This window comes from Brassica napus, chromosome A8, assembly GCF_020379485.1.
Source record: "Brassica napus cultivar Da-Ae chromosome A8, Da-Ae, whole genome shotgun sequence".
NCBI lineage: Eukaryota > Viridiplantae > Streptophyta > Magnoliopsida > Brassicales > Brassicaceae > Brassica > Brassica napus.
In genome coordinates, this window is record NC_063441.1 from 18,930,995 (window position 1) to 18,957,526 (window position 26,532).

Genomic DNA, 26,532 nt, shown 5'->3' on the forward strand with positions numbered 1-26,532 from the left:
ATTTTTTTAAACTATGGTAATTTTATATACTTATATAATGTATAGCAGGATATATATTTATTTTACCCCAAACAAAGTCAAGACTATAGGATTACAAAAAAAGTCAAGACTATAGCCATTACTCTTTGCTTTCTATAAAACATGTTGATGTTTCATTTTTATCAAGAAGAGATTTGTGTTAATTCGAGGTAAATGCAAAAAAAAATAACCAAAAATATTCAAAAGAAACTCGAATATTCTGGTATTTTTACTTTTTGAAAACTCACATTTTGAAGATACAGATGCCCTCTTTATTTGATGGACCGCCCTTATTGGGCTTATAATAGTTTTGGTGGAATCATTTTTAGCCCATGGAAACCAATAAAGACCAGATATATAGCTTAAGATCCACGTAACAGCTATATATACGTACTACATTTGTGTAAAAAACGTTCTTGTTTTCTTGTATTGGTTTGTGTAGTTGTATACACGTACTACATTTTCATGTAAAATACTTTCGATCATTTTCTTACGTACTATAAATAATCAGGTAGACAGCAATAGAAAGTGAAATAAATCGATCGGAATGTATCACGTACTATATTTATGTCTATGAAAATGAACCAAGGACCCACAAAACGAACTAATTAACGTTGATTCATGTGCATCTTCTGCGTTGCATTAAAATCCCAATTTGCTTTACTTCCCTCTTTCTCACAAAGTTTGAACTTTTCCTTCTTCAACAAAAACTTGCTATCTCTCTCACCAAATCGAGCAATGTCCACGACACACCTGAACCGTTCGATCTTGATCTCTCTCCTCCTCCTCCTCTTCCTTCTCACAACTTCCATCACTTATCCAGCAGCAGAAGTAAACCGGACGATGACATCAAGAAACTTCCGTTACCGAACTCACCGATTCCTCCCGAGGGTTCACCTCCCTTATTACGTGACTCCTTGTGACTCATTCTCTCGTCCTTACGCGCGTTCTATGTGCTTTGAGCTTCAAAGAATCCACCGTAGTAGCCAGAAGCAGCCACTTGTTTCCCCTCCTCCGCCGGAGATTGATCCAAGGTACGGCGTCGATAAAAGACTCGTCCCCTCCGGTCCAAATCCTCTTCACAACTAAAGCTCTTGCCCCAGTACGTATACATAATACATATAGACAGAGACCTTTGCTAGTTAGATATTTTATAGTTGACACATTTCTTGGGGTTTCTTGGAGTACATCTTGTTCGAGAGATCTGTGTTATTCATATATAGAGAGTTCTTTTGCCCGAAGACGCAGATTCATCATTTCTTTGTGGATCTTTATTGAATCTTGATTCTACTCTTTTGATCTTGTAATAGAGTCCTACGTTACTTGGGGAGATATTATTGATATTTTATTCTCAACGCTTGTTTTTTGACTTGTAGATTGTGTAAACAATCATGAAAATAGTGTTATTTTTGCTTATTTTGTGCTTATAGTTAAAAACTTCATAAGAAAATAGCAGAAAATATTTAGATATGGTTGAGCGAGGAGAGTACGAGGAGAAACGCATGAGTTCCATTAATTTGGGAGCTGTATATTATGTAACATGAAAGTCTCTATTTGTCTATGAATAAATTTATACTTCAAAAAATGATGGCCCATATATATATCCATATGTATCCTCTTCTCTCATCTCATGATATATCGCTGTAAAGTAATTAAATTCGCTTGTCTCTGTGAATACCCAACAAGACACTGATTTATAGAACCCTGCAAATATGATGAGTTTTTTTGTTGTTGTAACGTCTGTTTTTCTATTTCCAAATCAATTTTGGTTTTTGCTAAAAGGAATTTTCAACGTCTAGTCCGTTTACTAGTAGGTCATGATGCCATTATCATCCGATTCCTGATTATATTTAAGTTGTAGACAATACAATTCTAACAATTTGTTTTGTTTCATTACATAACGTGCAGTCTGTGTATTGACTTGGTTTTAATGAATGTGTGTATGTGTGTGAGTTGTACATAGATATAAAACAAACAAAAAAAATGTAGATGCTCTTTCATTTATAGGAAAAAACTTTTTACTATTTTCTTAGATGAGGAAAATAGTGCAAAAACCTGTGAATCAAGTTTAAAAGTTACAACCAAACAAAGAAAAAGTGGGAATATAAAAGTATATATTGAACACAGTTAAAAGAGTAATTAGTCTAGTGGTATAATAACAAGTCCATTAAGAAAAACACTATATCTCAACACTAATACGCTTGTTGCAGCTAAAAAAGTTAAAAGACTGAAAATAAGGAGAAACCGAAGAGGCAACAATGAATGACATTGATACAACTGAGAGATGGGGAGTGTAAGGAGGACTTTGGTGATAACATGAATTTTATTGGCAACAAAATGGAAAACAAACAAACTTATATTGTTAAAGACAAGAATAAAAATAAGAAAAACTTTGGATTTGAAAGACTCTAACCAAAAAAAAGAAAGGAATTGTGACAGACACTCTTACCCATTTTGAAAATGGTGGATAGTTTGTAGAAAAATAAGAAAATAGCTTAAAATACAGAATGCATATATAGTTTTAAAAATACCACAGATTTTATGTTTAAGAAAAAAATCATTAATCATTAGTACCATTTTTAAAAAATAAAGTTTTATAGATTGGTATCCACTCATTTAAACCTATCCTTAATCTCAATCTGATTATAATTTTTCATCTTTTCATTCCCAACTCTAAAAAAAAGCAAATCTCCTAACTTTAGATATTTTCAAAGTCTGTTTTATTTGTTTCCTGTTTTTGTGTTCTCTTTTGCTTGATGGTAGGATCTGTAATTTAACAAGGGAGGACTGTTACATTCCACAACATCTGATCTCTGTGAAAAAAAGTATCAAGCTTTGTGCTTGATGCTTCTCTCTCTCTTACCATCTGGGGATATAAGTGTTACTTCCAAGACTTGAGGTAAATCAAACAAATGGGTTCTCACTACTTTTCCTTCTTCTTCTTATGATGTTTGCTTATTATACAGTGTTTGATATTATTAGTCTTAGAAGATGGAGCAGTGCCAAGAGAGGAAGTTTGTGTGTAGGTTCTGCAGCAAGAGGTTCCCTTGTGGGAAATCACTTGGAGGTCACATCAGAACTCACATGAACCACGAGAACTCAGCTGATTCAGATGAAGATGAACTCAATAACCTCAGAGTCGACGAAAATGGAGGCAACTCTAGCTACGGTCTGAGAGAGAATCCTAAAAAGAACAAGAGGTTTGTGGTTCAAAGAAGCATGATGGCTCTGAAACACCAGCAACATCAACATCAACAGCAACTTCTTTATTGCAGAGAATGTGGTAAAGGCTTCCCTTCTTCTAAAGCTCTTTGTGGTCACATGGCTTGTCACTCCGAGAGAGAGAAGATAGTGATGGATAGTCAATCTGAGACTGAAGCTTCCTCATCACCTATCAGAAGAAGATCCAAGAGAGTTGTTGGTGGTAACATCATGAATCAGTACGGTTCAGCATCTTCTGATGACACTGGGATTGAGCCTGAACAAGAGGAAATGGCATTGTCTCTGATGATGATGTCTAGAGATTCAAGTTTCAAGAAAGGACATAACATGGTTGTGAACTCTCTTGCTGAGTCTTCAGACAACTACTCTGTGATTCTTGAGACCAAGTCATCTTCAGGAGAACAGCTGAAGAAAGTGGATGAGTGCTGTAAGAAAGACAACCTTGGAAGAGTGGAAAATGGTGATGTTATGTATGAATCAGATAACTCTGATTCTGGCTACTTCAGGAATGGACCAAAGAAGTTGGACTCGGACGTTTTTGTTGATGATGGATTCAGTAACAAGGCTGCAATGGGATTCAACAGCTCACAGGATAAGAGCTTGAACAGATTCAAGAAAGAATGGTCAGGAACCGGATCAGGTCGTTCTGCTACAAAGTATGATCTGAGGAAAAGCAAAAGAGGGTTTCCTTGTTACGGTCGGAAGAGAACCAAGTATGAGTTAGCTGAATCAGTGTATGACAGTGGTGATCAGCTAAGCTTGGAGACTGAATCTTGTGCAGACACAATCAAGATTCATAGTAATAAATCCATAATGGTCAAGAAAGCAAGTGGTGGTGGTGGTGCAAAGAAGAAGAGCAAAGGTCATGAGTGTCCTATTTGCTTCAGGGTGTTTAAATCAGGACAAGCTTTAGGTGGTCACAAGAGATCACATTTCCTTGGGAATCATGAGCACAGGACTTTGGTGATTCAACAACAACACCAAGTGGCTCATGAGATGCATACACTCATCGATCTCAATCTTCCTGCTCCTATAGATTAATGCCATCAGCAGTAACTGAAAAATCAAGATTTTGTTCTCATTCTTGTTTTTATTTGTTCTTTGCTTCAGATTCAAGCATACTTTTTTACTTTTATTTGTTCATAATTATATCAAGCTATTGTCCCTTGTTAGAATTTTTTTAAATATTAATCAGATTAAATTTGGTTATTAGTTAAGAGTATAATAGGATTTTATACTTTAAAGATCATATTAGAACAATGATTGGTAGAAAAAGGTATACTGTACCTTGGCGTCAAGCAGTTGCAATAATAAACAGATGTATCTTTTGTATAACCAGCAAAAGTCGTTGACATTCAATAACATCAATGTATTGTAATACTAATTGTAGTCTTTGTAATGTTTCAAGGTTTGTGAAGTTCTGATTGTTTCATGAAACTATCATGTTAAGATGACAGTTGCAGGAGGGCACCTTTGTCTCCTCGGTCTTCTTGTTGCTTTTCCCCATCCTGTAGCCCTTAGTCTCATAAGCCCACCAAACAACTGTATATCTTCAGCGACTTCGTGCCTTGATAGAGAGGAGAGTCCAGGGAGAGTATCTCTCTGGAAATCCCCCCTCTTCGGTCTTCCTCTTCTTGCTTTTCCTCTTCTTGGCTTGTTCAAGCCCGTACCTTCGAAGCTCATATTCTCAGGGACTAATGGCTCTGGCATGTAGTCTTCTTCCTTGGTTGGTTGTAAACTCAGTGTCATGGCTTCAAAGTAGTCAATCTCCCCAGAAGAATACTCTTGTGGAGAACCATCAATCTTTCTTTCTAACTCATCACCACAAGAAGTGATAATGTCTGCGAACCAAGAGAGCTGACTTTTGGAAGCGACATCAGTTGAAGAATAAGAAGCTGCGTCATCAGGATGATCAGGCAATGAAATGGCGACTATTGCTTCTGCTGCTCCCTTGATGAGTTCATCCTGCGAGCTATCTCCATCTTCTTCTTCTGCACTCTGGAGAGTTGGGGGAGCTTCCAAATCTACCGAAAAAGTTCCTTTTGTTTTCACTCTTAGACTAGAATGTAAGCCTGAAACGTCATCATCCTCACTAGCACATGCATTTAGATCAAAGCAGTGTCTTACGTTGGCAGCTTTGTTCTCTCCTTCCTTTTTAAGACAAAAGGCTTTAGCAACCGAGGCATCATCACATGGCAAGTTGATATCGAAGTCTCGCTTTAACAAGTGGTTCACTTCCTTATGTTGATCAGTGATGCACCTAGGATTCTTCCATGGTGAAGACAGATGGCTCCATGGTCTGATAAAGTCAGGGCGGTAGTCATTGTGTAATCTTGGAGCGTTAGATGATGCCACAGTTGATTCCACGTAGCTATCATAAGAAGCTTGAGGGTTCACTGAACGAGCTTCCATCTCACGATGTGCTCTTTCCCGGGAGAATGTTGCATTGCTATAATCAGTCGGAGGATAGCTCTGCCTCTGAGGTTGAACTGCATTGTCAGAACGGGAAGGTATATGCAGGTCTCTCTGACTCTGAGTGCTCCCGCCACGCCCTATTTAACACACAACCACACATGAAAAATTTGAGAAATATAGAACTTAAGCAAAAACGGCAACATGCAATTAAAAAAAAAACATTTTAAGAGCCGTCAACATGTATCATAAATGACACTATTACGACATATTTAAAAACAAATAATTAGAAATGGAATGAAATTGAAGGAGAGCATGTAACCTGCGTCAAGGACCATCAATCCATTTTGACTAGACTGCCCTTCAACATCTGCATTGTGAGGCACAGGTTCTGAACCTTGCAATGTGAGTGGCTCATTCAAGTCAGCTAATAAGCCATTAGAGCTCTTCACATCCAAGCAAGATCCTGAAGAGTTGATGTGGTGAGAAGCATCATCCCCTCTTCCAGATTTGGAGCGTTTATACGGAGCGCAGATTGTAATCTCATCGTTCTCATCCGTATCAAGATACTCGTGTGCAGGGAGTTGAAGGTCAATCATTTTTCTCCTGGCCTTAACAGGACTAGCGTTGCAAGCTTGTGAAGTTGAGTTTGGTAAGAGAAACACAGGAAGCTGTCTTTTAGTTGCATTCTCAGATGATGTATTATGATCACTCAAATTCATATCGTCAGTTGAGTTATTTCCCTTTACTTCTTCATCCACCAAATTCCTCTCAACTCTATACACAATCGGATCAATGAAAAAACCAAAAAAATATCAATACATGCGTAAATGAAACCATATGAGTAAAAATGAAATTAAAGAGGAGACCTGGTTCTTAAAAACGGCATCGCATTGTTTGTTTTTATGAAATCTCTCTCATATATGATGAATCTGCAGGTATTAAAGTCTTCAGGACAAAAAAAAACTTTTACACACAGGAGTCTTGCTCATATTCCTCTTATAAACACAACTCGTGCAGCTTTAATTGATATATGTAAAACTCGAAAACGCAATCACAACTCGTGCAGCTTTTTAAGTTTTAATGAAGTTGAGTTCCAAAAAAAAACACACAGGAGTCTTGCTCATATTCCTCTTATAAACACAACTCGTGCAGCTTTAATTGATATATGTAAAACTCGAAAACGCAATCACATGATTCTCGCGACAGAAGAAGAAGAAGCAAATTATGAAACAGTTTAGTTTACAAAAAAAAAAAAAAAAATATGAAACAGTTTAGTTTAATAGATAATCATTATCAAAAAAAAAAAACAATTTGTCGCATCTAAAAAGCCATATTCTACAAGTGGAGATCTTTTCAAACAAGGATAAACAAAATAAATAAAGTGAAAAGGGCAATAGATTATAATCACAGAGAATGTGGATTTTAGGATGGATTTGACTTTAAATGACTAACCTACATTCATCAAACAAAATAACACTGATTATGCAAATTACTTTGATAGAAAAATGGCAAAACAACTAGAAGAATTATAAAATAAAATATTTAAAATAAAATATAAAAAGTAGGGTGATAGAGATTGTTACCTCAGACCCACCACATCATCCGATCGCACTTTGAACAGAGAAAAAAAAAACAAATCTTTAATCGTTGATGATAAAATAAACACTCATTCCTATATCGCCGGTCAGACTAATAATAATCGAGAAATGAACAATAAAAATAAAAAACAATGTTCTCCCGAGATCACCTCTAAAAAAAAATTAATAGCGAATTTTATTTTTATCCAAAAGACTCATTTATAAAATAAGAGAAGAGAGACTGCCAAATAATCAATACTCCAAGAAAGAAGAAATCTCTCAAGCCGTCTTCTTCTTCGATCCGCTGGGCCAACTCTCTTTCTCTCTCTCTGTCTCTGGCTTTTTTTCTCTCTCTCTCAGATTCTATTATGGTGAAGGCAGCAAATAAAAGAAGAATCTGAGATTTTATATTCCTTTTTTGATTGGATTTTGTGTTTTCATAAAAACAAATATTAAATGCAGATGAAGACTGAAGAGACTTACCGTGACATGCCATATTTTGTCATACTCGGTCCTTCCCTTGCTTTTTTTTATTTTTCTAGTAAATTTGGTGCTGATAATTAAAATTTTATGTTTTGAAGTTTTTGAAAAGAAAAAATATGTTAAAAAAAATAACATTATAAAACTCAACGTGGATAAGTCAATTATGTACAGAATTCTAAAACATCGTCTAACAGAAAAAGAAGGGAATAATATATTTTAGTTCTTCTTTACTCTTTTTTATGGAACACTTTAGTTCTTTACCATTTCATCTAAATACTATTCCTTTAAAAAATACAATTTTTGTTGCAAAAATAAGTATTCTTTTTGAATTTCAGTGCAATTTATATCGCTAATTTATCTTTTTATTCCTACGGTAATTAACCAAAAAAATAAAACATATAATTTTAATAGTTAAATAAGACCAAAATTGAATATTTAACTATTTTTAATTATTTTGAAAAATCTAGAACGACAACTAATTTGAAAAGGAAAAAATAATATATTTTACTCAAAATCAATTATTATCATCCTTATTGTACTGTGTCTTGCAAATCAAATTCTTTCAGCAAAAGAAAAAAAGAAATATATGTCTTCTTCTTTCAGCAAAAACATGATGTCTTCTTACGAGGTAATACATAACAAAAATAAACGCATATTAAAAACAGTTAGATTTCGAAATCCAATATACGATTTTCTCTATATTCTCTGTCTTTTAAACACGGACACTAATTTTACTTTGACAGCCTACTACTACTATCTTTTCTCCGGACTGTTAACATTGATTTAAGCTTATACTAGATTATAACCCGTACACCCGTGCGAATAACATTTCATTTATAGATATAAAATTTTATATTATTTTGTATAAAATAATTTATAATAATATATTGCTGTCATTTTAAAAATAACTTAATAAATGATATATACTTCTAAATATTAAAATTTAACATATGTTAGCAATTTTATTTTTGTAAAAATTATTACTAAATTTATGATAATAATCATTTTAAAAAGTGAATGATATTCTAGTCACTTTAAACGGTAAATGATATTTTATTTATTTATCTTAATGAAAGCATTTTTTTAAATATATTAGTTTACCAATTCAACATAATTTTAATATGTTTGCACAAAAAACATAATTTTAATATGTAATTCATTAATTACTTCTATTTTAATATAATGTAGAACATACTTATAAAATTTATAAAATTAGCATATAATTTCATTAATTTGTTTATAATAAAAAATAATTTAAATTAATTTAAATTAATTTATAATAATATTATACTACTCGTTGTGAAATTAATCAGTGCATTAATTAAAAGAATATTTAAATTTTAAAAAATATTTTGTTAGATTTTTTCTCAACAGATTTTGTTATTCCTAAAACTAAAATTTAAATTTATAGTTAAAATAGATTTGTTATTAACATCCTTATAATTAGACTCCTACAAAAAAAACGCATATTAAAAACAGTTAGATTTCGAAATTCAATATACGATTTTCTCTATATTCTCTGTCTTTTAAACACGGACACTAATTTTACTTTGACAGCCTACTACTACTATCTTTTCTCCGGACTGTTAACATTGATTTAAGCTTATATTTGTAGTGTGCATAATTGTACCTTACATATATAACTTTACTTGATCCACCATAATAAGGAAACAAAATGCACCAACATGGCCCATTTATATACTAGTACAGTATTAAGAGTTCATGTAGAAATTAAAAAAAAAAGCATTGATAAAAGGACAATGGGCCGTAGATTGTCAGGTCTATTTAAGCCCATTTTCTAATGGTAATCATAAAAATCTCCTTCATGTTGGTTCATGTCTTCGAATTTCGTGAGAATGATATCCTCATCATTGACTGTGGAGTACGGAGCTCTAGTGTTTTAATCAAAACATGCATCTTAAAGAATAAGTGGAGTTCTCTGTTACGTTACTTGCCATTTGAATGTTTGATACGAGTGCAAGAAAGGATGATTTTGCAACATTCATTGATCATTGTAATACTCTGATGAAACTAACACTCATCTCAAGCAAGAACTACAACTCAAGAAAGATTAAACAATGAACCGAGTAATAACGGAACTCCTGACTTTTGGTTAACTCACAGGCTAAATGATTTTTTTGTATAAATGAAAAAAGTCCAACTTAAATCTGGCCTTTTCAAATCTAGAATAGTCTCATTTTATTATTTTTTAATAAGAAAATAAAAAAGGAGAATTTGTGCTAGCGATCAGACACCGCAAACAAGTGTAGGGCCGCGTGGTTTGCACGCCGTGACGCACCAGAGAAGATAAATCTAATTAAATCTCAACCGTTGAGATATTCCCATCCTACGGTTGAGAAAGATATTAATACAGTAACCCTAGCCTTCTTCCTCCGTATAAAAATTGATATCACTCTCTTTTTGTTTTGGTCATTCTCAATCTGATTCATTCTCCAATCTAATATCCATCTCTCTCTCTCGAAACATGTCGGACGAAGAGCACCACTTCGAGTCCAGCGACGCCGGAGCTTCCAAGACCTACCCTCAGCAGGCTGGTAACATCCGTAAAGGTGGTCACATCGTCATCAAGGGCCGTCCCTGCAAGGTATTGTCTCGATCTCGTCGTTATCATGATTCTAGATCTCTCTGTATAGCTCCTTTGATTTGGATTGAGTTTTTCAGATATGTTTAGTTTTTATTTAATTATTGTATCCTGTTCTGTAATGAAAATAAACATAGGTAGGTAGAGATCAGACAACAAGAGATGTGTTTTGTTTGAATGAATGAATATAAGGAATCTAGTTTTGTGTTTTTGATCTAAATATTGTTAGGGATAACAAAGTCTTTTGATTTGATATTTATTTATTTTTGCTTTTGGCTCTTTTGGGATGATTGATTGATAGGTTGTTGAGGTTTCGACTTCGAAGACTGGTAAGCACGGTCACGCGAAGTGTCACTTTGTTGCTATTGATATCTTCACTGCTAAGAAGCTCGAGGATATTGTTCCCTCTTCCCACAATTGTGATGTAAGTCTAAAACATAACTTTACTAGATTTGATTTATAAGACATGATCTGATTCAGATTTTTTTTTTGTCAGGTTCCACATGTGAACCGTATTGATTACCAGTTGATTGATATCTCTGAGGATGGCTTTGTACGTTAACTTTTCTCTTGACTTAATGTTTTGGTTTCCTCTTTGGACATGTTTGAAGTTATAATTTTTGTTTGTTTGGTCATGTTACAGGTTAGCCTTTTGACCGACAGTGGTGGCACCAAGGACGACCTCAAGCTTCCCACCGATGATAATCTCAGCGCTCTGGTTAGTTTTTTGTCTTTTTTTTTTTTTTTCATGTACATGAATTGAGATTGTGATAATGAAAACAATTTGTTAAAAAAAATGCAGATGAAGAGTGGATTCGAGGAGGGAAAGGATGTGGTGGTGTCTGTCATGTCTTCCATGGGAGAGGAGCAGATCTGTGCCGTCAAGGAAGTTGGTGGTGGCAAGTAAACCAATAGTATCATTCTCTTTACACAGAGGATAATATTACTCTCTATCCAGTTGTTATAAGAACTAAAAAAAAAATGTTCTTTTCCTTTTTTTCTAATTTAGACCATTTATGTGTGTTTCGTGTTGCAAGACAACCATATCTATTGGTTTTGGATTGTTGAAACGTTTGGTGTTTTAAACAGTGAAAGTTCTACTACCCTTTGCTTATCATTAATACCTGGTGGTTATATGTTATTCAAGAAGATTACGTTTAAGCAACTTAGTTACTATTCAAACGATGTTTGTAAATCATTTCAGTCTCTTGACCAAGCAACACATTCAGGTAAATAATATTTTCTCTCATGAAAAGCTTGAATCAGAGTGAGATATGTGATTGTACTTGGAGAATCTGATGAGTGTGATGATAGTACCGAGTTAATCTTCAGGTACACTTCCTCTCAATTGTTCATTAAGCGCTCTATGTGAATGAGAGTAGTTGCAGCATGTTTAGGAGAGAGACAAAACATAATGGAGGTTTAAAGCTCCGTCTTTCTCTAAGAGAATTTAGTTAAAAGGCACAAAAAATGTCTCTATTCTACCTTCACAATCTAATAATTGTGGTTAAACTCAGAGAGAATTGGTTAGCTATGTGGTTACACGCACTGGTTCCAACTGAATCTCTTGTTGGTAAACTTCTTCTTCAAAAAGAAAAGATTTATAAGTTGCTCTTCTCCAAAAAAAAGAAGTACCGTGCCTAAGTATATAACGTTTTCCAAGTTATTCTTTCTGTTGACAGAGAGTGCAAAAATGGCATAACACTTTCACATTCATTTTAGTTCAAGAGGCAGGCCATATGCTCAAGCCACAAAAATCTGAATATACAAAACCCACTAGAGAGTTAAAGATTCCCTTGAGCTGATTAAAGAAAGAGTGGAATTATTCCATCTAAAATCATCTTAGATGACTTTCTTCTTCTCAAAAAACGTCTTCAAGTGCATAAACTGCATCCCAGCAACTCCTAAGCATACAAAAAGAGAGAGCAAACCCAACCACGCCATCTTCGAGTTTGTAGCCCTGTTCAGATCCTGCATCTCTTCCTCCCTGAGGCGAAACAATACTCATCACACAAGTCCACATTCGAAAATCCACATTCAAAAATTGTTGTGAATGAACTGGAATCAAACTTGAAAAAAGCAAAAAAAATCTTAAAAGCAAAAGATTTATTTAGTCAAATATTCGTTTAAAGTTTGTATATTATTATGTGCATGAATAAATTTACAATCGGTAGAGACCCATAGCTTCAAAACCCGACATTATTTTTCCTTTTGAGATACATAGTTATCTTAGAAAAGATAATTTTCATAATCCTAAAACACAATGTACCAGAATATTACAACTACAATTTAAGACCCTTCCAGAGTTAACAAAAGCACAACCACAAAGCATAAATAAATTGAAACTTTATTTACCTGTCTCTAAGATAAAACATCTCATCATGAATCGAGTTAACGGTTTCAATCAAAGCCTTTACTTCAAACTCCATGACCTTTTGGTTACAAACACAACAACACAACAAACAAGACATCAAGAATCTGATGAGTTATTATTATTACCAAAACAATATTTAAAAAAAAAACTCACTTCGACTTTGCTCTTCTTCGCCAAACTACCCAAACTCTTGTAATGAACACCACTTCCCCATTCCAAATCGATACTCAACGTCACGTCAGGCTTATGATCGTGAGCAGCGAAACACGCCGAGTATTCTCCACCTTCCACCGCCGTGAACGAGAACTGCCCCGAGTCCACCTCCTCCGCGTGATGGTACGTGTTCCCCTGACTCGACGTCACCTGTAATGTGTGTTACATCAAAAGTTTACAAATTTTCTGAAAAAAAGAGGAAACGAATTTTACGAGTACCCTTATGTTGATCTTGTGAGATTGTGGAGCAGGGTGAGGTTCGTTAGGGTTGACGACGGTGTACTTTCCGACGGTCATTGCATTGCTTTTGATGTCCTCCGAGATGCATTTTGATTTGCCTGATTTTAACTCGAAGTGGAGGGGTTGGGAAACGTGCGATAGGATGGCTATGGTTAAGAGGAATGTGCATAGATATTCTGGTCGGAGAACCATGATGAAATGCTTAAAGGAGAGGTCTTTCTTTTTTTTTTGCTCCTCGGTCGTACGTTGTTGCAGAGATGAACGATGACGACGGAGGAGGAAGGTGAGCGTTTGACACGTGCGTGTTTCTAATTGATGAGAATACGTCCACGGTGATTTAAACCTTCTCTTTCGTCGTCTTTATAAAGGTTGACTTTTGACTTTGTATTATTTTTAGGCAAATGAAACTTTCTATTTTTTTGTTGAACTGGATAATAATAGGCCCATTAAGACAACAATTTTTTAGGGAATAAGGCGTTCACTAATTTTATTTGTTATATAATAATTTCAGCATATGATACGATGCACAGAGTTGCTGTGTAAAAATTTGCGTTTAATACTTTTATATGAATTTAAAATTGTAATTTTGATATAATTGAATAAATTTTTAGCCGGCAAAAAAAAAGAGCCATAACTAACTTTTCACAATATGTTTTCACAAGTAGCTCAATTTCCAGCGTAACCTTCAGAAAAGATGCAAAGATCTACGTTACCCAACGAGGTGGCAAGTGCTACCATGAAGTTTTTAAATTTTGTTTAATACATCTGAATTTTAGTTATTTTACATTAATAAATAGAGAAATTGCACCTTATATACATGAAAAAAACATAAATACACTAACTAACCAAAATTCCCCCTCTCTCTTACTTTCTTTTCCTATCTCTCTCTACTCTTTCTGCCAAAATCTAAATTTTTCATTTTTTTTTTGTTATTTGGCAAATAAGCCCTAATAAATATCATTTTCTAGCTATATTTTTAAGTTTATGTATGATTTGCATCCACAAAAATATAATTTTACATCCGCCACTGCAATGCCATCAATACTCAGTTCTTCTTGATGTATTCGAGCTTAACACCATCTTTTCGTGGGGAACACCAAACACATGAGTTGTCGTTGGAGTAATTACAATACCTATGATCTTATCTTCATTGGCTTCGTTTGTGGTGGCCTTTCTTTGGATAAGGAATTATGCTGATATGAAATGTGAATGTGATGGGAATGGTGGTACCCCCTTACTGATATGGGCAAGGTTTAAATTTTCATGGTTTAGTGGTATATATTTTATTTTTGATATGCTTAGATATATACATATTAAGACAGCTATTTATTGACAAAAAAAAAAGACAACTCTTTATATTTTTAGCTTTATATATCTATTTGTAAATTCAACCATTAGAAACTTAAATACACACACATGGGCAAATCTATCACAAAACAATCTACACATCAAAGTTTGATGATCAAACCTATTCAGTCGTGCTAACGTAACTAACGTTCGCGTGCCCTTAAAAAAACTAACGCTGACGATGATGCTTAGAACTAGAAGCTTCGTTTTTCGTGAGAAATAACGAAATAATATTGACGGTACGTGGAGAAGTCACCCATGTACGTTGCATTTACAAACCCCATCCAAAAAATAAATAAAAGGAGAGTCAAATATTAGGATCAAAAATCAAAATAAATCTTAGTCACGCAGATGCTGTTCTTTAGCTGTAATTCAATAAATACATGAGAACAACATTGAACTATTCAATTCTATGGTTTATTCTAAAACATGTAGCAGCCATATCTTGGGGTTTCGCTTTCAACGACAAATATGGTTGATTTCTAGGTACATTATATGTTTAAATTAGTAAAAACGTTATAACAATAAGCAATTGTTAACAGAATTAAAATTAAAATTATTATCTTTATTTACTTATTTGAATCCACCAAACAAAAACATTATCTAAAACTAATTATTGCCGGCTTATGGCTTTGAAGAGAATGTGTCCGCTTAGTTGTGTAACAATTAGTTTTCACCGTTTAGTGCCAAAAAGGAATTGTTTTCTTCATGTAAAATATAATATCTCAACTAATATAGTTTAAACAAAAAGACATATATATATATATATATATATGAATAGAAAAAATGTATTGGACTCACTCACTCGCAACAAAATACAAAGTCTTTGTGGGAATGCCAAAGCAGGGTATTTTTCAAAAAGATGAAATTAATAGAATCAATCTTCAGATAGTTAAGAGATCAAACATAGCAAAACCAATATCACTATAAAAACATTAAAAGTGTGACCGTTTCTAAATCCTATGCTTCAAATGCTTTTAGGGAGGGACGGCTATGCGCTATTATTTCATCTATAGGAACCCATCTGGAAGTCGTATTTCAACTCCATCCAAAAACAAAAGGACAAAGTAAGCTAAAAACGTGTCTGATTCATCAAAAGATAACCACTTTGAAACCCATCCTTTAAGTAGCTTTTATAATTAATATATTAGACTATTCACGTGTCGGTATTAAAATGTATGTAGAGTAGATACCCAATCATTTAAAGGTTGATATGCCATTTATATTTAAATAAATTAACTTGTAGTAAAGCTCTGTTATTGATTTTTGGAGATCACTGAATGAACTGCTTATAAACTATATATTCGATTTAATCCTTTCAAATGTTAATCAAACAAGTATTAAAAGGGCGATATACTGATCAGAAACGCTGTCCACGTCGGACAGTTTAATCAACCAATCACATTATAATGTTTTGACACGTCATCTGAGCTTTGCATTTTTTTTTAAAAAAACCAACGTGATATGGTTTGGGCTATGAAGCTCGCGGTTTCATAAAAATTTGACGTGATATTAGCTGGGCCATAAAGCCCACTATTTCTAAAGACGGAGAACGAGAAGTGCCGACTCGAGATCCTTCGTCAGTCCTTCAACCCTACTTCCCTTTATCAATTCGGTACCTTTTGATCTTCCTCTTCTCTGTTCCGTTTCACGATTCGATCCTCGAACCAACAATACATCCTCCACTTCGTCTCTCTTTACTCTCATTTATGGATTCGCTTTGCTCTTCTCATCAAGATTTTATTTATAAAGCTCTCGATCGAAGTTTTATTTCGATCAAACTTCGTTCTATATTCTCATTAGTACATCGCTATCGCAATGAGTTCCAACGGAAAATCTGCGTTCTCTGGTGATTCCCGCTCGGAGAAACCAAAAGACGGTGAGGCTGGCGACTTTTCCGGTCCGATCAAGCCTATCGGCACACACGATGTCTCTTCCGGCCTCTCGATCGGCAATCCCCACTCGAAGAAAGCCAAAGGCGATGCTTTGGTATCCTCTCCAAGTCTGACCAAACCCAGCGGCAATAGAGGTGTCTCTTCCGGCGTCTCGATCGGCTCACCTAATTCGAAGAATCCCAGTGGTAAGAACCGAATCGTTTCGTTTGATTTTTGCTAAAAGTGCTTCTAGCTATTATATTAGAAAATTATTTTTTCTGATGCCATATAGCCGACCAAATCCTTTTGATAACCCAAAAAAAAAATTATTCAGTTTGAGTTTGTGTTTTAGGACAGTGAGATCAAACAAGTAAATTTTTTTCTAATAGTTTTTATACGGTACATACAAAAACATATACAATTGTGTTAATGGTAAGAACCGAATCGTTTCGTTTGATTTTTGCTAAAAGTGCTTCTAGCTATTATATTAGAAAATGATTTTTTTCTGATACCATATAGCCGACCAAATCCTTTTGATAACCCAAAAAAAAATTATTCAGTTTGAGTTTGTGTTTTAGGACAGTGAGATCAAACAAGTAAATTTTTTTCTAATAGTTTTTCTACGGTACATACAAAAACATATACAATTGTGTTACAGAGATGAAACTAATTATATGATGATGGCAACGCTCATATTTCTCTGTAGGTCCGATCATTCAGACCACGAAGACCAGTGTCTCTTCAGGCGTAAGAAGCAAAGCTGCTGTCTCCTCTGGCGTCAGGGGAAAAGCTATTGTCTCCGCCAACGTTGGGAGAGTGATGTCTTTCAAAGATGTGAAATTTGGACCTCATTAAGGCGAGTTGAGGTTTCGGTTGATCCACTTTTGGGAAGCTCGCAATGTTCGGACGAAGTTGCTTATCGGTCTCGAAATGCTTCTCATCGACCAAGAGGTATAAGCCGTTTATTCAAAGCTTATGATAATATTTTTTAAAAAAAGATTTACTGACTAACTTTTCTAATTCAACTCAATCTCTTTAATGTTGTTAACAGGAAACTATTATTCAGGGCTTCATCCCAGCTGGGAGGATGGACACTTATTTGCCACACATGAGAGCTGGTGGCATTTACAGGCTCCATAATTTTTTCGGGTCTAATAACAAGACATTGTATCGGGTATCCGAGCCAAGTGTCACCATCACCTTCTCATCGACCTCTGTCCTCTCTGATCTAGAGGACAGTTCGGTTTGTTTCCCTGAGGACCGTTTCCGATTCTATGGATATGAGGAGTTCAATGCTGCCTGCGACTTGAAAGGGGATCTTTATGGTAAGTTCTCACCGTTTGTATAGTATCATGTTTAATCTAATCATATATGATGTGTTCTTACTTGATGAAATATATCCAGCATTGTTAGGCTATGATAATGTTTTGATCCAGTCTTAGGTATTTAGGTTTCATGGCTGGGTTTATAAAATATAAAAGTTTGATTTTTTTCTTTTGCAGATTATGTTGGCCACATCAAACTTGTGAATGGGCAGGTCCTCAATGACAGTCTCGTGGTAGATGAAGCCGAGATAGCTTCAACCCGACGAGTTCTGCTTCATGTTCAAACACATGAGTAAGCTACTCTATATCTCATTTCATGTTCATATATCGACTCTCTTACCACATGTATATTGGATGTTATAGTGGTCCGGTGATGAAGATGTACCTCTGGGACAAGGCTGCTTCAGACTTTGGTGAAAGATTCAAGGCGTCTGGAGGAACTGCGAGTGTTATCTTAGTCACCACCTTAAACCCGAAACGATATGGAGGTTTGTATCATCAGCTTTTTCTTATCATTTTAAGAAGTTGCATAGGATGGTCAAGGAATCTTATCTGGTTAGGTTAGTTTTGAGCAGTAGACCTGCGTTAATTGAATTTAGAGCTTATTAGCTATGAGACATTTGAAAAGTATGTGAATAATTGATAGTTGATTAACCCCAATAGGTTCTGCAATAACAAATGTTAGATATATATATGCATAACTCCACGATTCGTTTTACACTATAGTTTCCTATGTATTATAACATTGCAACCGTTGTAGGTGCCCTATGTCTCTCTTCTATGGCGTCGTCAAGGATATTTATGGAAAGTGATGTTCAAGCAACCCAAGATTATCTCAATTGGTAAGCATTCCTGTTTTAAATATCGTTTTTGTTATTTCAGTATCGCAATTGATGTTTGGAGGTTGTCCTCAGGTTGAACTCGAACTTGGATGTTGCTAAGAGAGTTGATGTAGACGTTGTCACTAAGACTGATACAGTGACCATAGGCGAGCTCTTTTCTTATATGAAGCAGGCAGATGCTAAGGTCGTGCATTATCAATGTATAAATATTCAGTAGGATAGTCTTAGTTTCTGATTAAAAGTATTGTGCAGGTTGCTTGGTTTGAGTGCATAGCCACCATTGGTGATGTTGTACATGGTTCGGGATGGTATTACATAGGCTGTGGTGGGTGCCACACAAAGGCAACCAAAGGGCCTACCACCCTTATGTGTAAAAAGTGTGGGAAGAGTGATATTGTTGGTGTTGCACAGTAAGTGATTCATTTTACCTATACTCATGCGTTCGATGCATTCACTATTAATCTTCTCATAATACAGGTACCTAGCCAAGATATCTGTGTACGACAATAATGACCAGGCGGTTTTTGTGCTCCTTGGTGACTCTGGTCATGAGCTGTCTGGGAAGAAGGCTTCTGAGTTGGTTGAGAGTTATTTTGAGGTAGTTACAAACCTGTCTGGCTTTGTTATTTAACTGTATACTCCCAATATATTTAAAAATGTATAGTGACAATTGTTTAAATGTATATTAGGCCAACGAGGATGAAGGATCTGATCACTTGGTTCCGGTCCCTCAAGCTCTGATTGATACCATAGGCCAGACTCGCAAGTTCATTATGAAGGTATCAACCCACAATTTGACTGGCAAGACCCAAACTTTGACTGTGACAAAGGTGCTCACTCCAGAAGACCCAGATATTGGAGTCAATTTAGAAGAATCCGATGGTGAGAGGGTGAAAAGGGCTGCTGAAAAGATTGAGGGAGAAGAGCCTAAGAGAGCCAAATGTGGCTAAGGTGTGATTAGTGGTGGTTTTATGGTTACTAAAATTCTATGCTTCATTTCTTTTCATTTTCAGACCTTGGTTTTGCAACATTGAACTTATCTTTCTTAAAATAACGATGGTTACACTCATTTTAATGTTTTTTCTTCAAGTTTGATGTTTGGTTATTTTACTTTTGTTATATCTGATGCTTTTTCCATCTTTGATTGAGCCTTTAACTTTTAGTTTGCTTGCTTGATTTTTTTCTTTCGATACTCCCTTAAACAGAACATGTTATAACTGAGCCTGCACTTAATCATTTCTCTGAAGATGAAGAAACTAAGATTGTTAGTAGGCACAGAAAATGGCTGTGTTTTACCAATCAAACTTTAAAATGATTAAGAAAAAAAAGAAAGTGATGCAGTCAATGTGTTTATTTTGCAGTAGATACATGCACATTATTTTTAAGTATTTTGTAGTAGCTATGAGAGCAGCCGTTTTTATATAAAAGCTTTTTTTTTTTAATATGAAAGCTTTTTTTTTTACGACTTATATGTAAGCTATGTTATATTTGAATATAAAAGCTTTGTTATATTTTTGAACTTTAAACTATGTTTTATATAAAGTTTTTTTAACTATGTTTTATATAAAGTTAAAAAATGTTTAATTGATTTTTTTGTCAACTGATCTAGAAAATATATATTCAAAAAAAAAAGCTGAGAATAATACTTAATAAAAAATTAATTATTAATACAAATACATAGTCAAATGAACTATAATGAATATGTGATGTTTGAATGTTTCCACATCATTGATGTTTGGATGTTTGAAGGATTGGGTTATATATATTACCTATGCATTCACATATATTAATTTTTTTTTTTTTAAATATTGTGATCTAAAACATTACTGTTTTTGGCTTTACGCAAACGGGTTACGAGCATTCAAATCTTATATGTTTTTGGTTAAGTAATAATAGTTCAGGAATAATAAAGATACACGATCCAGTCAAACATAACAAACGATACTGCGTTAGTGCCTCATATAACTCATACTCAGGAACCCCTAATGGACTTTTTGGCTTTACGCACCATTAGCATAATGAACAAACTCCTTATCCAGTGACATACCTGAGATTAACCGGTCAACCGGTCTGAAATCTATTTATTCATCAGGCAACCAGTTCTCTGATTACATTCCTTCCAACCATTTCTCAACAATGGTTTCTCCGAATAAAGCTTGGCACTCAAGCTTCTCTTCATTTTGGATAAATCAGTACCCCTATTACAAACAAAAACATTGAAACTTATCATCGGGAGTATACCATCAACACACTCCTATTACAAACAGAAATATTGAAACTTATCATCGAGGAGTACACCATCAACCCACTTTTCCGCGCGTAGCGCGGAGAAAGGCTCTAGTGTTATGTTAAAAAAAAAAAACAGACTCCATTATTTGGTATGATAAACAAAGGAGTCACGAGTCATAAAGTTGGTGTGTTTTCTGATATTTGAGATAGGAGTAGTCACTGACTGTCCCTAGCTAGTTTACTGTCTAGCAAGAAAACAACAAGTTTTAAACTTTTTACGATTTTTGTCCCAAGTTTCTCTTCTATACCTGATTGTGTAATTTGATGGTAATTACTTGACCAACACGTTGTTAAAGACGCAATTAATGATTTTTTGTCGTAAGAACAAAACAAAAGATCTTCTTTACCTGGAACGACCTGTCCAGTGTCCAAGAGCCACCCCCCCCCCCCCCCCCCCCCCCCCCCAGACAAAACGTGTTCTCTGAATTTCAGTTCGATGTTTTTGAATTTTCTCACTTGGGAATTAAATCCACTTGCCAAGCTGTATAGACGTGACTAAATATCCCCTTTGTTTCTATAAATATACATTGAAACAAATATATTGTTGTAACGAATATTGACTGTGGACGTATATATAAGAGACTTGTTGAAAATATTCCAAGATTTGCATGGTTGGCTAATTGATTATTTCCATTTTTACGAAGATTCCTCCTATAACTTTTTCCCCAACCTTCCTTTTCTTTATAGTTGTCTTCCTTGACATTCTTCAAGATCTGTTCTTTCATTCATTTTTTTATTGTTTGTCTTCTCTATAAGTGTTCATCACCCTTTACTCAGCAGCCAACTTTTCAGTGAAGTAGAGAGGGAGAGAGATTAATCCCAACTAAAAGAGGGTTTTCAATATCTGGATTCTTGAGTTTAATCCAGAGAAACTGTGTAGACAACAAAAGATGAAGTTTGGGGAAGAGTTTGATGGGCAGATGGTTCCAGAATGGCAACAAGCTTACATGAATTATCCTTGTCTCAAATCCATTCTTCAGGAAATCCAAAACTCAAGGGAAAGATCAAGAACAGCAGGTGCCTTGAGACCCAAGAAATCTGTTTACCGCAACTTCAGCGGTCTGACAAAGCGGTACAGCCGCGCCGCCTCGTATTTGGATCTCGAAAACCAGGACATTATGGTGAGTACAAGGATTGGCGAAGATGGATTTGAGAGATACGAGACGAGTATCATGAGAGTTGCAGAAGCAGGAAGAGAGTCAGAGCTCGTCTTCTTTAAAACCCTAGATCTGGAGTTCGATAAAGTGAACCATTTTTACCGATCTAAAGTGGATGAAATGGTGAAGGATGCCGTGGGTTTAAACAAACAAATGGATGCTTTGTTTGCTTTCAGAATCAAAGTTGATCGACCTACTTCTCCTTGGACCTCCTCTGAAACAGTATCAGTTGACGTGAATGCCTTGGATTCCAAGGAACAGAGTAAGTTCTCATAGATTGTTTTCTATATCTTAAAATGACTATGAGGTTCTGTGTCCGAAGCCCAAACCATTTTTTAATTAATACTCTTTAGGATAATAGATTTATTTCAACGCCTATGAACCGTTAGCATTTATCCAAGAGTTTTAGTTATTAGATAAACTTCTCATTGGTAATAGTCAATAGATTGTTTCTTTGTTACTGGGTTTAGTACGAAAGGGCAAGAAGTTTGAATCTTGTTGTGTGTTTTTTTTTTGTGTGTTTGATTTTGAAGGGAGGAAGTCATTAGCTGATGAGATGGGAATCGAAATAAAAGAATCCAACGGTGGAGATTCAATAAAAGAGAGCACACCAGAGGCTTTAAGTGTTCTTGACCGTATCAAATTAAACAAAACTCAGGAAACTCCACTGTCCACAATCAGAAACATCCTCAAGCTATCACACCAAGAAGAGCTCAAATTCACAAGAGAAAATCTCAAGAAAATAGAAGAACGGCTCAAGAAAGCTTTTATCGAGTTTTATCGCAAGCTTAGACATCTCAAGAACTACAGGTATGCATATTGTTTCTTAGGCATTCTTAACAAAAAGGCAACTCATAAAGGTGTTTTATTTGATCCATGTTATGTTCATAAATCATAATTATCTCAGCTTCCTGAACACCCTGGCGATTTCAAAGATCATGAAGAAATATGATAAGGTAACACCTGATTTAGTTAGATAATATAAGTTTCTTGATATTTATTTATGCTCTGAGATTTTGTGAGTTAGAAACAAATTTGTAAGAATTTTAATATATTAAAAAAATGGGGACCCTTTTTTATTTTTATTTTTTCTTAAAATTTTGGGGGATTCAAAACTAATACTTGGTTTGACTATGCTCAGGACCACCACGGCCATGTATTTATTAATATGTTTTTGGTATTTCTTCTCTACCAGATTTCTTCAAGAAATGCAGCAAAACCTTACATGGAGATGGTAGATAAGTCCTACCTCACTAGCTCTGATGAGGTTACTACAACATTTCTACATCAAAAACTTATTATTTCTTCCAGTTCCAGTAATACTACAACCTTTAACCAGAGCTTAATTTACATTTAACAGATCAACAAACTTATGGTGAGGGTTGAGTCTATTTTCGTCGAGCATTTCGCCAGTTCGAACCGAAGCAAAGGAATGAATCTCTTAAGACCAATAGTGAAGAAAGAAAGACATCGTATAACGTTTTCAACTGGTAACTAGAAAACATCCCAAATATAAATCACATTTTATAACAGTTAGTTCATGACAAACTAATCAAAATCTTCTTTCTCAGGCTTTTTTGTGGGCTGCTCAGTCTCTCTAGTGATTGCTCTTGTCTTGTTCATCCATGCACGCAACATAATGGGCACAGCTGGACAAAAACTCTACATGGAGACAATGTTCCCTCTCTACAGGTTCAAACCAAAATATCTATAGACTCATCTCGCTAACTGAACCAGTTGATTTTTGCTGACAAGAATGTTTCTTAAACCATGTTATTCAGTTTGTTCGGATTCATTGTCCTGCACATGATCATGTATGCTTCAAACATATACTTTTGGAAGAAATATCGAGTGAATTACGCATTCATATTCGGGTTCAAAGAAGGAACAGAACTTGGTTACAGACCAGTTCTGCTTCTAAGCTTTGGTCTCGGCACTCTTGCTCTAGCTGCTGTGCTTATAAACCTTGACATGGAGATGGATCCTAATACTAATGACTACAAGACAATCACTGAACTTCTTCCCCTTTTCGTTGTAGCTGTAAGTTGTTCATTATCACTACAACCACAAGAATGTTACATCTTTTTTTTTTTTTTTTTTTTTATGTTACATCGTTATGTTATTACAATAATAACATCATTTCATATTGACAATGTTTTTATACAGATTGTCATGGCCATTTCTGTGTGTCCCTTCAACATTTTCTATCGGTCGAGCCGATTCTTCTTCCTAGCAGTTATATTCCGCTGCATAGCTGCGCCGCTCTACAAGGTACTTTAGTCAGTCACATGGTTAAAAAGATCGATAAACATCTCAACTCAACCTGTCCTCATATATATATAAACTTGCAGGTGAGTCTTCCGGATTTTTTCTTGGCGGACCAGTTAACAAGCCAGGTTCAAGCTCTGAGGAGTCTACAGTTCTACGTATGTTACTACGGTTGGGGAGACTTCAGGCTAAGAAGAAACACATGCAGATCAAGCGATGTATATAACACATTCAACTTCATTGTCGCTGTGATTCCTTACTGGTCACGTTTCCTTCAGTGTGTTCGAAGGTTGATAGAAGAGAAAGATATAAGCCAAGGCTTCAACGCTCTCAAGTATTTGTTGACCATCGTTGCTGTGTGCTTGAGAACAGCTTACAGCCTTAACAGAGGAAACAACTGGAGACTCGCTGCATGGGTTTTCTCGGCCTTGGCAACTTTCTACGGTACATATTGGGACATTGTGCATGACTGGGGCTTTCTTCATAATCCATCTAAGACTTGGCTTAGAGAGAAGCTTCTTGTTCCTAATAAAGCCGTCTACTACGTTGCAATGGTGAGAACTAAAAAAGGAAGAACAAAATAAATCATGTTTTAGGGTTTTTTTTAACTTTGTTTCTCTCTCTCTTCTTTAGGTGGTAAACGTGGTGTTGAGGTTGGCATGGTTGCAGACTGTTCTTGATTTCAACTCCTCTTTCTTGCATAGAGAAACAATGATTGCTCTCCTTGCTTTTCTTGAGATCATACGCCGTGGTATCTGGAACTTCTTCAGGTAACGTCTTCACCAAACAATCGATGAATGTTCCTCAGAAATCATTTCTTCTACTTACGATTTTGGCTTTTGTTTGGGTTGTGACTTACGAACACAGGTTAGAGAACGAGCATTTGAACAACGTGGGGAAGTTCAGAGCATTCACATCAGTTCCGTTACCGTTCAACTACGGCGAAGAGGAAGAGTCCAGATAGTTAGGCATATAAGATTGGACCTACTCAAGGTTGTTCCAAAGAATGGTGTTTCTACTTTGTTAGGGGCCTGCTTGTAAGGAAATTAGCATAAGAGACATGGGATAAAAGTCTTGCCTACGGTTTGTGCTCCCTGCTGTGTGACATTTAAGAAATATATAAGCAAATGATAATGGCATGGTTCCAGTCACAATGTGCACAAATCAGATTCCAAACTAAGATTAGTCCATAGACCTACTGGATAAATAAAAAAGAATTATGGATGTTAGTTCCAGAAACTGTGACCAGACCTGCAAGCTCTTATAGCATCCAGTGTTAGCCAGACGGCAAAACTATGATAGAAGAGCTTCTAAAACTTGCATTGATGGCGCCACAGAAGAAATGTGGCAGCTTAATGATAAGGCACAAGCTATCGAAACACCTTTGATATGAAAGAGTTACAATCTCAAGATCTCAAAGAGACCTTGACCCCATACACAAGATCTCTCTCTCTGTGTTCCATAAATCAGCACGTTGACGAGTACAGTAGGTTATTTTCATGTGAGTTAACATTACCACAATAGTTATAAGAGTGCACCAAATCCAAACCACCATCAGTTTTGTTCGGTTTGAAAGATTCACACCATTACGATTCACAAGCTTTGGAAATGCATTTCATTCCTCACTGTAATCGATCAACGGCCCAAACGCCCAAGAATAGTCGTACAAAGGCCCATTTAGAAGAATATATAACAAGACATGGTCCTCAAGATCCAAAATAGTCAATAATAATGATATCTTCCCACCTTGTGGGCTCTCTCGCACGTGCACTACCTTTTCATCTTACATCAATTTCTTTCTACTTTCATAGTTTTGTACCAATCTTATGTTCAGTTTCTTCAAGAAAGTAAGGTTGTTCGTTTAATTTATAAACCTATAATAGAACATATGGTTGTTTTCGTTAATAGAAAGAATGGCTTTTAATTCAAAAACTCTGTCAATTTGAAAAAACACACATGTACTCAGTGTCTGTCCTGACCTAAATATTAAAGGGCATCACAATCAGGCCCGATCACAATATGTAAAATATGCATGTATCTCCGTGGTTAGTGGTTGTGTCTCACCTCTAATGAGTGGTTAGTGATTGTGTCTCACCTCTGATGAATCTCTCTCCGTTCTAAAAAGATAGATTTTTTTAATATTTTTACACATTAAAAAAACACATTAAACTTCGTTTTCAGTAATTTTTATTTTTCAATAACTTTTAACCAATAATAATTTAATAAAGTCAATTAACTTTCTTGAAATTTACAATTTTTCATAGAAAATACAAAAATACATTTTTG

The 26,532-nt window shown here is 35.2% G+C and overlaps 7 protein-coding genes across 8 annotated transcripts; 5 read left to right on the plus strand and 2 right to left on the minus strand.

Annotated features, from left to right (window-relative positions):
* The first annotated feature begins 243 nt into the window (after nt 1-243).
* LOC106389540 (CLAVATA3/ESR (CLE)-related protein 9-like) lies at nt 244-1,486 on the plus strand. The gene has a single exon (XM_013829824.3). The coding sequence runs from the start codon at nt 640-642 to the stop codon at nt 1,105-1,107; it is 468 nt and encodes a 155-aa protein (XP_013685278.3). The 5' UTR covers nt 244-639; the 3' UTR covers nt 1,108-1,486.
* A 1,116-nt stretch (nt 1,487-2,602) lies between these two features.
* LOC111199815 (zinc finger protein ZAT9-like) lies at nt 2,603-4,449 on the plus strand. 2 transcript variants are annotated; one of them, XM_048737995.1, is made up of 2 exons: nt 2,603-2,917; nt 2,985-4,449. In XM_048737995.1, exon 2 carries the CDS (start codon nt 3,010-3,012, stop codon nt 4,279-4,281), a length of 1,272 nt encoding a protein of 423 aa, XP_048593952.1. In that variant the 5' UTR covers nt 2,603-2,917; nt 2,985-3,009; the 3' UTR covers nt 4,282-4,449. The 2 variants fall into 2 exon arrangements, with proteins under 2 accessions (XP_048593952.1, XP_048593951.1); XM_048737994.1 differs by having other exon boundaries at nt 2,607-2,917; nt 3,001-4,449.
* A 40-nt stretch (nt 4,450-4,489) lies between these two features.
* LOC111199816 lies at nt 4,490-7,605 on the minus strand. The gene is made up of 4 exons (XM_022690257.2): nt 7,239-7,605; nt 6,522-6,584; nt 5,975-6,429; nt 4,490-5,792 (listed from the first exon to the last, which is right to left on the minus strand). Exons 2-4 carry the CDS (start codon nt 6,539-6,541, stop codon nt 4,681-4,683), a joined length of 1,587 nt encoding a protein of 528 aa, XP_022545978.1. The 5' UTR covers nt 6,542-6,584; nt 7,239-7,605; the 3' UTR covers nt 4,490-4,680.
* A 2,457-nt stretch (nt 7,606-10,062) lies between these two features.
* Nucleotides 10,063-11,420, plus strand: LOC106389545 (eukaryotic translation initiation factor 5A-2). Its single transcript, XM_013829831.3, has 5 exons — nt 10,063-10,320; nt 10,619-10,741; nt 10,814-10,870; nt 10,961-11,035; nt 11,120-11,420. The coding sequence occupies exons 1-5, from the start codon at nt 10,201-10,203 to the stop codon at nt 11,222-11,224; spliced, it is 480 nt and encodes a 159-aa protein (XP_013685285.1). The 5' UTR covers nt 10,063-10,200; the 3' UTR covers nt 11,225-11,420.
* A 591-nt stretch (nt 11,421-12,011) lies between these two features.
* LOC125577133 (transmembrane emp24 domain-containing protein p24delta9-like) lies at nt 12,012-13,494 on the minus strand. The gene is made up of 4 exons (XM_048738000.1): nt 13,124-13,494; nt 12,845-13,054; nt 12,673-12,749; nt 12,012-12,304 (listed from the first exon to the last, which is right to left on the minus strand). The coding sequence occupies exons 1-4, from the start codon at nt 13,334-13,336 to the stop codon at nt 12,160-12,162; spliced, it is 645 nt and encodes a 214-aa protein (XP_048593957.1). The 5' UTR covers nt 13,337-13,494; the 3' UTR covers nt 12,012-12,159.
* A 2,334-nt stretch (nt 13,495-15,828) lies between these two features.
* Nucleotides 15,829-19,671, plus strand: LOC125577134. Its single transcript, XM_048738001.1, has 10 exons — nt 15,829-16,571; nt 17,072-17,316; nt 17,417-17,690; nt 17,868-17,982; nt 18,054-18,178; nt 18,451-18,532; nt 18,605-18,716; nt 18,785-18,942; nt 19,010-19,130; nt 19,222-19,671. The coding sequence occupies exons 2-10, from the start codon at nt 17,296-17,298 to the stop codon at nt 19,480-19,482; spliced, it is 1,269 nt and encodes a 422-aa protein (XP_048593958.1). The 5' UTR covers nt 15,829-16,571; nt 17,072-17,295; the 3' UTR covers nt 19,483-19,671.
* A 1,681-nt stretch (nt 19,672-21,352) lies between these two features.
* On the plus strand, nt 21,353-25,397 carry LOC106359274 (phosphate transporter PHO1 homolog 8). Its single transcript, XM_013798999.3, has 11 exons — nt 21,353-22,240; nt 22,512-22,788; nt 22,886-22,934; nt 23,174-23,245; nt 23,339-23,468; nt 23,550-23,670; nt 23,760-24,018; nt 24,145-24,249; nt 24,330-24,800; nt 24,880-25,016; nt 25,114-25,397. The coding sequence occupies exons 1-11, from the start codon at nt 21,712-21,714 to the stop codon at nt 25,208-25,210; spliced, it is 2,247 nt and encodes a 748-aa protein (XP_013654453.2). The 5' UTR covers nt 21,353-21,711; the 3' UTR covers nt 25,211-25,397.
* Nucleotides 25,398-26,532: the final 1,135 nt, after the last annotated feature.

Coding starts and splice junctions, on each gene's coding strand:
- LOC111199816 (XM_022690257.2), bottom strand. CDS start 6,541: ATGCCGTTTTTAAGAACCAG. Junction 6,430..6,521: donor ATGCCGTTTTTAAGAACCAG/GTCTCCTCTTTA, acceptor GATTGTGTATAG/AGTTGAGAGGAATTTGGTGG. Junction 5,793..5,974: donor ATTGATGGTCCTTGACGCAG/GTTACATGCTCT, acceptor TGTGTTAAATAG/GGCGTGGCGGGAGCACTCAG.
- LOC111199815 (XM_048737995.1), top strand. CDS start 3,010: ATGGAGCAGTGCCAAGAGAGGAAGTTTGTGTGTAGGTTCTGCAGCAAG.
- LOC106389545 (XM_013829831.3), top strand. CDS start 10,201: ATGTCGGACGAAGAGCACCACTTCGAGTCCAGCGACGCCGGAGCTTCC. Junction 10,742..10,813: donor CCTCTTCCCACAATTGTGAT/GTAAGTCTAAAA, acceptor TTTTTTTGTCAG/GTTCCACATGTGAACCGTAT. Junction 10,871..10,960: donor ATATCTCTGAGGATGGCTTT/GTACGTTAACTT, acceptor GTCATGTTACAG/GTTAGCCTTTTGACCGACAG.
- LOC125577133 (XM_048738000.1), bottom strand. CDS start 13,336: ATGGTTCTCCGACCAGAATATCTATGCACATTCCTCTTAACCATAGCC. Junction 13,055..13,123: donor CTCACAAGATCAACATAAGG/GTACTCGTAAAA, acceptor CACACATTACAG/GTGACGTCGAGTCAGGGGAA. Junction 12,305..12,672: donor ATGTTTTATCTTAGAGACAG/GTAAATAAAGTT, acceptor GTTTCGCCTCAG/GGAGGAAGAGATGCAGGATC.
- LOC106389540 (XM_013829824.3), top strand. CDS start 640: ATGTGCATCTTCTGCGTTGCATTAAAATCCCAATTTGCTTTACTTCCC.
- LOC106359274 (XM_013798999.3), top strand. CDS start 21,712: ATGAAGTTTGGGGAAGAGTTTGATGGGCAGATGGTTCCAGAATGGCAA. Junction 24,250..24,329: donor TAGCTGCGCCGCTCTACAAG/GTACTTTAGTCA, acceptor ATAAACTTGCAG/GTGAGTCTTCCGGATTTTTT. Junction 25,017..25,113: donor GGTATCTGGAACTTCTTCAG/GTAACGTCTTCA, acceptor TTACGAACACAG/GTTAGAGAACGAGCATTTGA.
- LOC125577134 (XM_048738001.1), top strand. CDS start 17,296: ATGCTTCTCATCGACCAAGAG. Junction 18,533..18,604: donor ACCCAAGATTATCTCAATTG/GTAAGCATTCCT, acceptor GGTTGTCCTCAG/GTTGAACTCGAACTTGGATG. Junction 18,717..18,784: donor TGAAGCAGGCAGATGCTAAG/GTCGTGCATTAT, acceptor AGTATTGTGCAG/GTTGCTTGGTTTGAGTGCAT.